Consider the following 13,557-nt stretch of genomic DNA (forward strand, 5'->3'; position numbering starts at 1 on the left):
CTCACTCAGTTGTGTCTGACTCTTTGTGACACCATGGACTGTATAGCCAGCCCACCAGGTTCCTCTGTTCATGGGATTTCATAGACAAGAATACTGGAGTGGGTTACCATTTCTTACTCCAGGGGATCTTCCTGACCTAGGAATAGAACCACATCTGCAATGGAAAGCAGATTCTTTACCACTGAGCCACCTGGGAAGCCCACTAGAGACTGTAATAGCAGTGGTGATAAAATGTTAATATTCTGCACAGGGTAAGGTTGAGAAGGGCTTAGAAATGTTAAACCAGCAAAGATCAAAGCCATTCATCTATGTAAATATTTTGAGGGAGAAGGCATTCTGGAATCATAAAATGCTGGAAAATCTAATGTAGGCAAAAGGACTACCTGTAAGCAGAAGAGAAGCAGTTATTGGTAACATAAACTCAGAATTCTCCTAATGAAGCATCACTGCTGTTGAGTCACTAAGTCGTGTCTGACTCTTGTGACCCCAGGAAGCATCATTACTTAACTGACTGTATAGAAAGCAATGACCTTAGCCCTCCAATAGTAAAGTTTTAATACACTATATACTTTGAAAACTGTATGGAGAAAGCATTACTATATTGTCACACCCAGATTTACTACACAGTAACATTTTTCTTCCTTTACTATCCAGTGCCTACATATTAGTGATTTCTACTTGCTTATGTTGACTCTACTTATCAACAGAGGTTAAACACACACAATTTTTCTTGTTTAAAACAGAATAATAAAATAGCGCTTACTTTGCTTCATAAGTTGAACTGCTAAAGTTGGACAATTGGAACACATCAGAGAAAACATGCGAACCACCATTATAAACATCCCAGAACTTAAAATTGGTGGAGTTACTACCAACAGTTGTTGAACATTTGTTAGCAGATCTTTGGAAGCAACCTGCTGGAGTAAATTCTGCAGAAACACAAGGAAAAAAAAAAAAACTGTTACATTCTGAGTTAGCAGTTTAACAACTTCATGAGAATATCAACAGACTAAATGCTTACCTCCTCATGTTGGAAGTTGTCCACTAGACGTGCAAAACAAAGGCAAGTGCTTTCTACTGACTTTTTGTCCTGTTTGTTTTTTTTTAAATAAAGGAAAATAAAGTTTGTTAATATAAAACATTTTCACTATCCTAACCCCAAATTCTTCAAAGATGTGAGTTTTGAAAATGCTGTGAACCTAAGCAAGCAATCAGTAAAGTCATGATTTTAATACAAAGGGAAATCATACTGATAAAATCTGTACTTCCTATAAGACCTCAACAAATAAAAAGCAAGTTATATCAAAAAAAACCCAACTTTTGTGCTTCTACAATTTCAATACCTAAACAAAAACTATAATAAAAATAAACATCCTATCATTTTAAACAGCCTTATAAGTAGAAACTTTTAAAACATTCTTGTGATGCCCTTTATTGTGATCTTTTGCTTTATTGCAGTGGTTGGAACCAAATCCACACTATCTCTGAGGTATGTCTGTATGTTTTATGTATCTAATTTTCCCTGAGATGCTTTTAAGCATATTTTATAAAGATGACTTAAAAGCCAAATCTCTTAAAATCTCTTTAGCAATAACAACACTTTGAAACATTACAAGAAAATTATATTTCTCTACAACCTTCAAACTTGGCTCATCTGTCCTGCAAGAGAGGCTACATGAGCTCTGCTTATCATATAGTACACCAGGCCCACTGATGCCTTCTCCTCTAGAGCTGCTCCTGTTCTTTGCCAGTCCCAGACAGCTGCAATCTACATTTCTTATTTCATTTTTATGTGGAACATACATAGTCTCATTTCTTCTCTGATCTTAATCCATACCCTCTCTGGTCCTCTCTGCCTAACTCAACAGCTTTCAGGAAAGGGTGATCTTTATAAAAGCAAATTCTCATCATATTACATAGGAAACACTCAAGTGTCTGCTGAAATAATAAATTTACCCCTAAAGTCAAAATAGTTGATACCTTGTCATTTGGGTAAATCCATTGAAATTTCATAAAATAACCTAATATGGTCTATGACTAGTTAACAGGAAAAGACAAAGATCAGAACATTTCCAATTTACATACCCAGTTGGAAGATTTAAGATTCCAGGTGAAAATGGCATTTTAAAAAAATTTAATAAACATGTTTTATGCCGCATAAGATAGGTTTGCATTTTACCTGGTGGGTTAGCCTTTGGGTAAGCAATGGGAGGGAATCCGCCACAAAATGAAATTCATCTGGCGTGATACTCTGGCAGCAATTGGCTGCAATTGCTAGCGCGTTTCTTTGGGCATTTATGCTGAAGAACTCTAGATACAGCAAGCAGTCTGCCAAACCACCCTAAAATATAGGAAAACTGTTAAAAGCGAAGAAGTACTCTTTTATCAGCAATTATGAAAAGAAAGAAAAAATCTAGCACATCACTTTGGAAACAGCATGGGAACCTTACAGAGGCTGCAATCTAGGAGCTAATACAAATATGGATCTAAAATTCAACATTAAAGGAAATAGTCCTTTGGTAACAACACTTACCGCCTGGAGAATGGCTTTACTGTGTCTACGTGATAACATCTCCAAGGCCGTCAAGGCCTGCTCGGCCACATCAATACACTGAATAACTTGCAGCTGGGAACATACAAATAAGGAACAAGGTTATCATTCAAGTGCTCTACTTGCTACTCATCTTCTATGGGAATAAACATCTTTAATTTTCATCAATCTATACTGCCTCTATGCGTCCCTGGTGGCACAGTGGTAAAGAATCTGTCTGCCAATGCAAGAGATAACAGGTATGATCCCTAGGTCGGGAAGATTCCTGGAGAAGGGAATGGCAACCCACTCCAGTACTCTTACCTGGGGAATCTCATGGACAGAGGAGCCTGGCAGGCTACAGTTTATGGGGTCGCAAAGAGTTGGACATGATTTAGCGACTAAACAATACTGTTTCTAACCTGAAACCCACCACAGGAAACCAGTGACTTATGCATGTAAGCTATAGCATATTGGCAATATAGCTTCCTTCCAACCACTTTATAAGATGTTGAAAAATATGTTTTAAAGAATAAACTAAATTCAATTATATAACTTTAAATCTTCAGATTTAAAATAAACGGGTTGGTTTATGGAATAAATTTTAAAAATCAAGTTTTACAGTTTTTAGCATATTTCAAGGTTTTCAGATAATGCAAATTTTATTGTGCATTAAAAAGAAAAAGGTCCTTAAAACAGACCAAAAACAACCTACCACAGACCATATGAAAAAATTTCCTTTCTCCACTGCCTCACTTTATGACCTTGAGCAAGGCATTTTGTCTGGCTCAGCCTCCTCAGCTGTAAAATGAGGGTATAAATAGCTATCAACCTCACTGGGATGTTTTCTAGAAACAATGAAATCATTTTTAATCAAGTGCTTTAAGTTCTTCTCTGAAAGATTTTTACACTAGTGCAATAACTGCCATTATTAAAAATTTTAACACTGGGATGATATAACACAAATGCTTATTAGCATCAGCTTTAAACTACGATCTGCTAAACACAAAACATTTTTCTGGAATCTTGGCTAAAAAATATACTTTAGTTAGATAATGGATGCTAAAATGTGTCTTTTAATGTGGCCTTACAATCTGATATACAACTTTAGAATTCAGTAGTCAGGAGGTCCATTGACTCCTCTATGCCTGCTTTCAAACAGTTAGGCAAAAGTAGGATTACCTTTTCTAAAAAGACAGGAATTGCATCAACTACCACAGCCGATGATCGAGGAAGTGCTTCCATCATGTATGTTAAGGCTCGACAAGCATGGTTCATCTACAAAAGAAGCCATGTTCACTCAATAAAAACAAAAAAAAATAAGTTCGGAGTGAGTCTTTTAAAACATAGCACATACTTACAATATCAAAATTATGTTCCATCTGCAGCAATGTTATCTGTTTAAAAAGATTTCAAAGTATTAGAAGCTATATTCTTAAAATCCTAGAAGTATTTCTTCTATTTCAACTGAAATAGAACAGTATGACTCATGAACTTTACCATAAAAAAAATAACCTCAAGTTAAAACCTAGCATGCATACACAAGAAATGCTTATGCTTAGGACGGCATGACTCGTACACTGAAGCTCTGACAAGGGATAATCATCACCTCATGATTGGGGTCAGCATTCAGGTTGCTTACAACCAACCCTCCTAGTAACACTGTCTCCCGTTTCAGAAGCCCATGAAAACATCACTGAGGACTTATCTGTCAGCAAGTACTTAGTACACAAATAAATGGACCAGAAGCCTACAGAAATTTGTTAAATTAACTATCAGTACAGATTCAGTATCATAGCTTAAACTCTTATAGATCAGCTTCTCTAAAAGTTGAGCTAAGCACCACTTAATTCAGCTGTAAAATACACAACAGTATAGAATTTGAACACAATATTGATCACATGAAAAGCGAATTAGGCACTAATTAAAATTCAATGTAATTATTTCAAAAACACACGAATTAGTCCAAACATCAGATCTAATTTTAGTTTTTCTTGTGGAAAAGACCTTAAGCAGTTTCCAACTGTGTTTTTCAAAAAAGGGCAAGCAAAACTGCTACAGATACACACACTCCATCTTCTTTAAGTAGTAAAAGCTACCAAAGAAACTTCCTACTTGGGGAAGCAATCATTGCAGTTCAATGGAAAAGTTTAAATGTGTCAAATTTAAGCTGTAAAGTACCAATTAAATACATGATTATAATAACAGACATCAGATATTCTAACATAATATTCATTTAATATGAATTCTTCTCAGCTCTGAATTATGCTGGGTAATTATATCTATATATGATAGGTCTTGATAACTATTTCTATTAAATATACCACATAAACCCACAAACACATGCGAGCATGCACACTCTGTCTCATATCACCTATAAATCACTCACAAAAAACATCTACTCTAAATTGAAAGGAATTCTTATGTTAACAGATAGAACAGTAAGTTCTCCAATTCTTTAAGGGGGAATGAACCTTGTAGATGACACCACCCTTATAGAAGAAAGTGAAGAGGAACTAAAAAGCCTCTTGATGAAAGTGAAAGAGGAGAGTGAAAAAGTTGGCTTAAAGCTCAACATGCAGAAAACAAAGATCATGGCATCTGGTCCCATCACTTCACGGGAAATAGATGGGAAAACAGTGGAAACAGTGTCAGACTTTATTTTTCTGGGCTCCAAAATCACTGCAGATGGTGACTGCAGCCATGAAATTAAAAGACGCTTACTCCTTGGAAGGAAAGTTATGACCAACCTAGATAGCGTATTCAAAAGCAGAGACTACTTTGCCAACAAAGGTCTGTCTAGTCAAGGCTATGGTTTTTCCAGTGGTCATGTATGGATGTGAGAGTTGGACTGTGAAGAAAGCTGAGTGCCGAAGAATTGGTGCTTTTGAACTGTGGTGTTGGAGAAGACTCTTGAGAGTCCCTTGGACTGCAAGGAGATCCAACCAGTCCATTCTAAAGGAGATCAGCCCTGGGTGTTCTTTGGAAGGAATGATGCTAAAGCTGAAACTCCAATACTTTGGCCACCTCATGCGAAGAGTTGACTCATTGGAAAAGACTCTGATGCTGGGAGGGATTGGGGGCAGGAGGAGAAGGGGACGATAGAGGATGAGATGGCTGGATGGCATCACCGACTCGATGGATGTGAGTTTCAGTGAACTCCGGGAGATGGTGATGGACAGGGAGGCCTGGCCTGCTGCAATTCATAGGGTTGCAAAGAGTCGGATACGACTGAGCGACTGAATTGACCCTTTTAAGACCACATTTGAGAACTGCTGGAAATAGATTCTTCACCAAAATGACTGTTTATGGTCATACAAGTGTATGGTGATTGATGGATATATGTTTGTAACATTCAACTGTTATGAAGGACAAATCTGGACAACTCACTACTAATAGCATGAGCTGACTTGCACAGGTCCACTAAGTACTCGAATCCAATCAATAACCAGCAAATTAAGAAGAACTATAATCTGGGCTGTAGGTTATTTTCTTTCATCATTTTAAGTATGTCTTGCCATTCCCTCCTGGCTTGAAGAGTTTCTATTGAAAGATCAGCTGTTATCCTTATGGGAATTCCCTTGTATGTTATTTGTTGTTTTTCCCTTGCTGCTTTTAATATTTGTTCTTTGTGTTTGATCTTTGTTAATTTAATTAATATGTGTCTTGGGGTGTTTCTCCTTGGGTTTATCCTGTTTGGGACTCTCTGGGTTTCTTGGACTTGGGTGATTATTTCCTTCCCCATTTTAGGGAAGTTTTCAACTATTATCTCCTCAAGTATTTTCTCATGGTCTTTCTTTTTGTCTTCTTCTTCTGGAACCCCTATGATTCGAATGTTGTAGCGTTTAATATTGTCTGGAGGTCTCTGAGATTGTCCTCATTTAATTCGTTTTTCTTTTATCCTCTCTGATTCATTTATTTCTACCATTCTATCTTCTAATTCACTAATCCTATCTTCTGCCTCTGTTATTCTACTATTTGTTGGCTCCAGAGTGTTTTTAATTTCATTTATAGCATTATTCATTATATGTTGACTCTTTTTTATTTCTTCTAGGTCCTTGTTAAACCTTTCTTGCATCTTCTCAATCCTTGTCTCCAGGCTATTTATCTGTGATTCCATTTTAATTTCAAGATTTTGGATCAATTTCACTATCATTATTTGGAATTCTTTATCTGGTAGATTCCCTATCTCTTCCTCTTTTGTTTGGTTTGGTGGGCATTTATCCTGTTCCTTTATGATGAAAGAAAATAACCTACAGCCCAGATTATTGTACCCAGCAAGGATCTCATTCAAGTATGAAGGAGAAATCAAAAGCTTTTCAGACAAGCAAAAGCTGAGAGAATTCTGCACCACCAAACCAGCTCTCCAACAAATACTAAAGGATATTCTCTAGACAGGAAACACAAAAATGGTGTATAAACTCGAACCCAAAACAATAAAGTAAATGGCAACGGGATCATACTTATTAGTAATTACCTTAAATGTAAATGGGTTGAATGCCCCAACCAAAAGACAAAGACTGGCTGAATGGATACAAAAACAAGACCCCTACATATGTTGTCTACAAGAGACCCACCTCAAAACAGGGGACACATACAGACTGAAAGTGAAGGGCTGGAAAAAGATTTTCCATGCAAATTGGGACCAAAAGAAAGCAGGAGTCACAATACTCGTATCAGATAAATTAGACTTTAAAACAAAGGCTGTGAAAAGAGACAAAGAAGGTCACTACATAATGATCAAAGGATCAATCCAAGAAGAAGATATAACAATTATAAATATATATCCACCCAACATGGGAGCACCGCAGTATGTAAGACAAATCCTAACAAGTATGAAAGGAGAAATTAACAATAACACAATAATAGTGGGAGACTTTAATACCCCACTCACACTTATGGATAGATCAACTAAACAGAAAATTAACAAGGAAAAAAAAAAAAAAAAACATGTATCTATAAAGCTCACTAAAGCAAAGCACAGTAAAATGAGGTATGGCAATAAAAGGCGTTAAATGTATCAAATAAAAAAAAAAATAAAGTGCTGAAAAATTAAAGCTGTCAAAAAAAAAAAAAACAAAGTAGGGGCAGTATAAAAAAAAATAATAAATAAAATAAAATCTAAACTCTTAAAAAAAAAAACTAAATAAATCAGAGGTCCTAGAAATCCAGTTTTTAAGCTTCATACTTTTTGAAAGAACTGCATTCTGACCCTTTAAAGAGTCTATAGCCATATAAGAAATTCCCTTATGCTATGTGAATTTTTAGAAAAGATGACAGTGATTTTAGTAATATCAATCAGGTAAATGTCATTTAGCTTAATTTTGGGGGGAATACATCAAAGAGGTAATTTTAGCTGGGACTCCAAAAATCCAGACTATTGGTTATGTACCAACATACCCCTTCACAATTTTCTTCTCAAGTGCATTTAAAGATAAACAAAAAAGATAAAAGTTCAAAAGAGAAAACTGGGATCAACAATCAGCTAATTTCCAGAAACTAGGAAGAATTTTCACTTACTGAAAGCCTAATCAGTAGCAAAAAAAAAAAAAAAAAAAGAAGAACTAGATTTTGTTAATGTTTTGGTCCAGATTTAACAGCTTCTTTATTTAACTAAAAGCTGCAGTTTAAAAGAGATAGTATTGCTACATGGTAACCTAGTTCTTTATTACTGTTTATTTTTAAATGAACAAAAACAAACAAGGAAGTTAATTGAGGTCCTAAAAGACAGCTGTTGAAGAAATCAATAACTTGAGCATGCATATAAACATAGGTGAATGTCAGAATACAAAGGATAATATCACTTTCATGAAATGTTAAAAAATATTAATATGCAAGCCTGTGGGATGGCACAGGTAGGCTTGAGAGCCAGCTTCTGTTAGCAGGAGGTCTGCACAGGAAGAGAGACTGCTCTATCCTTCACTACTCTCTGCTAGAGCAGAGCCAGCCAACAAGCAGAACCAAGACTGTATCATCCTGTATTCAACTGGCTCTCCACGAGACAATCTGATACTCCAATCCTGGTTCCATTTTTCTCAACTTTACTAGATGTGCAAACAAAGACTTAAATGATATTTATTTTAACTTGCAATGTAATATATGCTATGAATATATTCATGTCTATGTTAATCTTGTCTTGATTTTATTCAGATTTAATTTTAATCTTAAATTATAATCAATTTCTTTAATCTTGCATTGTGAATATTACCAAGGCACTACTTAAAAGACTTATCATGTTCAAGGGCCTACACACTTACTAATGGCAATTTCTCTTTTTGTTTTCACATTAAAAAGCGTAAGGGATTAAGATGTTAAAAAATTCTAAACATCAACTCATAACTGTGTTGAAAATCATTTTTTTAACTCGTTTTTCTATTGCTGAGTACTGTTGTTTTGTTTCTCCTATTTCTATTTAACATAACCCCCTTTTTTAAGCTGGAGAATCCATTTGGTCTTCTTCTGGCTGGACTGCATGGCCATGCACACAACTATCAAGCAGGAAGTATTGACTGCCTACAAAGACAACCCACAAGTGAGCTGTTTTGTTATTGTCCCATGAATCATGAGTTTAAAAGAAAAAAAGCATGTGAATTTTGGCATAGTAAGTCAAGTTACCACCTAAAGGGGATAATCACTTAAAATGGAAAACTACATGGATCATTTAGGTATCAAAGATAAGGTAACTATTCACCAAGAGATGGTTTAGAAATTTTAGTCATTCATCATTAAGTCATGCACAATCTCTATAGGCCTGAAATAAAAGGATAAGCTACACTCTACTCTTAGTTCTATTATATTCTAAAGTTCCTAATGACAATGATCATGCTTTTATAAAAATAAGAGCAGCACTCAGGGCATGAGTGGGATAAAATGAGGGGAAAATTCTCTTACCAAAGCTGGAACTACACTCTTGACAGGAAACCCTCCCAGCGTCTCCTCATTCCCCATAACCAGTAACTGACACATCTCAATAACGGCTTGGAGCTGCTGGCTTTCGTCGCTTGCTTGTAGTCCTTGCAGAAGCTGCTGGGCCTTAGAACCTGCACACAGAAATAAAATCACTACTTTTAAACCCTTAAGAAAATTATTACTAGGTGTTAAGTGTAACTTTACACAGTCAGCTGGCTACTTTTCTTCTTTGGATCCCAACTAAAGAGGGATTTTACTCGGCCTTAAAGCAATGTCACAGTTATTTATACTCTCCTCTTTTAATCTTTTTAAATGAGAGATGTTGATTGATTTTAACAGATGCAACAAAAAGTAATATCCCTAAGACTAACATGGACTGACTACACTTAGCATGTGTATACTGAGTTGCTCAGTTGTATCCAACTTTCTGCAACCCCATGGACTGCAGTCTGCCAGGGTCTTCTCTCCATGGGGATTCTCCAGGCAAGAATACTGGAGTGGGTTGCCATGCCCTCTTCCAGGGGATCTTTCCAACCCAGGGATCAAACCCAGGTCTCCCACATTGCAGGCAGACTCTTTACCAACTGAGCCACCAGGGAAGCCTAAGAATACTGGAGTGGGTAGCCTATCCCTTCTCCAGGGGATCTTCCTAACCCAGGAATTGAACCAGGGTCTCTTGTATTGCAGGCAGAGTCTTTATCAGCTGAGCTACCTGCTTTTTAAAAATATGTATTATCTAATGAGCAAAAAGTCTCTTCTGCCGTAATAAAAACCTGGTAAACAATGATGCCCAGGCATCAAAGGAAATGTTATATACCTCTAAACACCTCCATCAGAATAAATGGAATGCAAGTAACAGTGAAAGCACAGAAATAAAGACAAACAGAACAATAATGCATTTAACCAAAGGGAATGCCAAGAATGATTTCCCAAAACATCAAAAGATGAGCCTTTTCACCTCCTCTCACTTCATGTGCATATGCTGCTACCACAGTGCTTTAGAGAACTTCTACTTTAAAGGTTTAATTCCATCCTCAAAACATTTGAAAAATGCTAAGACTCAACTACCACAATAAATAAGTTATCAATAAACTAAGTCAAAAATAAAGTCTACAAATGTGTTTCAAATTTTCCTGGACACCCTCCTTCTTGTAACCATTATTAACTCCATTAAAACTTACAAATGTAAACCTGATGTTATTCAAACCCTTTCATTCTCAAGACCTTTTCCAATTGCTCCTTGTGTATTGGATTTTTCCCACTTACTACTGAAATGAAAAAATCCACTTACTACTGAAATGCTTAGAAATGATACACATTTGGAAACTGTCAATGAATGTAGAATTCACATGAACAGCAATTCCCGCCCCCCCCAATTAAACAGGAATGATCTTCTTGGAGGGCAAACACCTTTCAAAGGGATGCACAATAATCCTCACAAAGTCTGTTTTCTCTATTATTTAAGGCTGTGGCTATCGAACTGCAGAATATCACTAACTCTTTTCATCATAATTAAGAGTCCACCCATAAATATACTACAAGAAATTGCAGTTCAAAGGAACAGCCTCTTTAAAATTCTTCAAACTAAATAAAATCAGTTCCACTTAGGGCAGGCTTATCATTTTTGTGTTGAAATAATGTGAGAGAAAAAAAAATTAAGGGAAAATAACTGTGAAAACAAAAGAATCCTTAGCTGCTTCTGGATTTGTTTTTAAAGAATGAAATCATTCAAAGTATACCCTAAAAACCACAACCTAAAATAGGAAAAATTAACACAAGCAATGGTATGTCTTATAAATATTGAGGCTGGCAGTTCTAAGCATATGGATCATTTCAGCATGATCAAAGTAATCATTAAAAAAAAAAATTGTCATAATGCCACTGGTCTTTTGGGATGGTCGTAAAAGACCTTATCTCAAACTGAAAGCAACAACAGAAAGTCAATGCCATTATTTTCCTTTGCTATATGAAGAGAAATAACCTCAAACAGATCAGTGAATTTTGGTTCAAAGGATTATTTTATACAAAATTACTGAGAATCCCTCCCCAGTCCCCAAAGCACTCTTGCGTACATGGTTTATATCTACTGTTATTTATAAAATGTGTCGGGAATTAAAAGAGAAAAAATTTTAAGTACTTGATTAATTCATTACATATTAATATAAACAAACTTTTTGTGGAAAAGACCATATTTTTCCAAAACAAAAAAAATGTAGTAGCACTATTTTGCTGTCGCTGCAAATCATTTAAATGTCAAGCTTAATAAAACAGCTGTACAGTCACTTTCACTTCCACTCTCAACCTATGATACAAGGTTATCTGAGATGAAGTGGAAGAAAAAAAAAAAGGACCCTACTTTGTCACGAAGATTATTTAAAAGACATGTACCTATTTAACATTGCAGAATAACATGACTGCCAGTCATTTGGTATCTCTGCCTTGATTCTTATTAAGGTACCAGCAGTTTTACACCCACCACAGCTTCTACACTTTTAGTTCAAACGAGAGAAAAGGAAAAATCTTACTAATTACCATCAGCCTTGGCCTTATGAATTCAATGTAAGGATCTCAGGCACAACCGAGGAACTCACAAACTACACTTTGAAAAAAACCACACTATCAAAGGTTGCTGAGAGGAGCAACCCCACGTCGAAGGAGCACTGGCTGCACGGGTGCAGGAGGGCCAAGAGGAGCTACGCCACGTTCAAGGTCAGGAGCGGCGGCCAGTGAGGAGATACCCCTCGTTCAAGGTAAGGAGCAGTGGCTGCACTTTGCTGGAGCAGCCGTAAAGAGATACCCCACGTCCAAGGTAAGAGAAATCCAAGTAAGACAGTAGGTGTTCTGAGAGGGCATCAGAGGGCAGACACACTGAAACTATAATCACAGAAAACTATCTAATCACACTAGGACCACAGCCTTGTCTAACTCAATGAAACTAAGCCATGCTGTGTGGAGCCACCCAAGACGGGTGGGTCATGGTGGAGAGGTCTGACAGAATGTGGTCCACTGGAGAAGGGAATGGCAAACCACTTCAGTATTCTTGCCTTGGGAACCCCATGAACAGTATGAAAAGGCAAAATGATAGGATACTGAAAGAGAAACTCCCCAGGTCAGTAGGGGCCCGATATGCTACTGGAGATCAGTGGAGAAATAACTCCAGAAAGAATGAAGGGATGGAGCCAAAGCAAAAACAATACCCAGGTGTGGATGTGCCTGGTGATAGAAGCAAGGTCCAATGCTGTAAAGAACAATATTGCATAGGAACCTGGAATGTTAGGTCCATGAACCAAGGCAAATTGGAAGTGGTCAAACAGGAGATGGCAAGAGTGAACGTCAACATTCTAGGAATCAGCAAACTAAAATGGACTGGAATGGGTGAAGTTAACTCAGATGACCATTATATCTACTACTACGGGCAGGAATCCCTCAGAAGAAATGGAGTAGCCATCATGGTCAACACAAGAGTCCGAAATGCAGTACTTGGATGCAATCTCAAAAACGACAGAATGATCTCTGTTAGTTTCCAAGGCAAACCATTCAATATCACAGTAATCCAAGTCTATGCCCCAACCAGTTAATGCTGAAGAAGCTGAAGCTGAACGGTTCTATGAAGACCTACAAGACCTTTTAGAACTAACATCCAAAAAAGATGTCCTTTTCATTACAGGGGACTGGAATGCAAAAGTAGGAAGTCAAGAAACACCTGGTGTAACAGGAAAATTTGGCCTTGGAATACGGAATGAAGCAGGGCAAAGACTAATAGAGTTTTGCCAAAAGAACGCACTGGTCATAGCAAACACCCTCTTCCAACAACACAAGAGAAGACTCTACACATGGACATCAGCAGATGGTCAACACCAAAATCAGATTGATTATATTCTTTGCAGCCAAAGATGGAGAAGCTCTATACAGCCAGCAAAAACAAGACCAGGAGCTGACTGTGGCTCAGATCAGGAACTCCTTATTGCCAAATTCAGACTTAAATTGAAGAAAGTAGGGAAAACCACTAGACCATTCAGGTATGACCTAAATCAAATCCCTTATGATTATACAGCGGAAGTGAGAAATAGATTTAAAAGACTAGATCTGATCGATAAGAGTGCCTGATGAACTATGGA

The 13,557-nt window shown here is 36.9% G+C and overlaps 1 protein-coding gene across 26 annotated transcripts in view; it reads right to left on the reverse strand.

Moving 5' to 3' along the window:
• Positions 1-13,557, reverse strand: part of TRIP12 (thyroid hormone receptor interactor 12) — a 156,871-nt gene that overhangs the window by 46,622 nt on the left and 96,692 nt on the right. For all 26 annotated transcript variants that reach the window (XM_061387190.1, XM_061387179.1, XM_061387165.1 and 23 more), the window contains 7 exons: positions 9,422-9,570; positions 3,892-3,927; positions 3,713-3,808; positions 2,534-2,626; positions 2,180-2,341; positions 1,022-1,090; positions 764-929 (listed from right to left, as the gene is read on the reverse strand). In XM_061387190.1, coding sequence (XP_061243174.1) covers positions 764-929; positions 1,022-1,090; positions 2,180-2,341; positions 2,534-2,626; positions 3,713-3,808; positions 3,892-3,927; positions 9,422-9,570 — 771 coding nt within the window. The remainder of the gene's footprint in view (positions 1-763; positions 930-1,021; positions 1,091-2,179; positions 2,342-2,533; positions 2,627-3,712; positions 3,809-3,891; positions 3,928-9,421; positions 9,571-13,557) is intronic.

The sequence above is a fragment of the Bos javanicus genome, chromosome 2 (genome assembly GCF_032452875.1).
Source record: "Bos javanicus breed banteng chromosome 2, ARS-OSU_banteng_1.0, whole genome shotgun sequence".
In the NCBI taxonomy this organism is placed as follows: domain Eukaryota; kingdom Metazoa; phylum Chordata; class Mammalia; order Artiodactyla; family Bovidae; genus Bos; species Bos javanicus.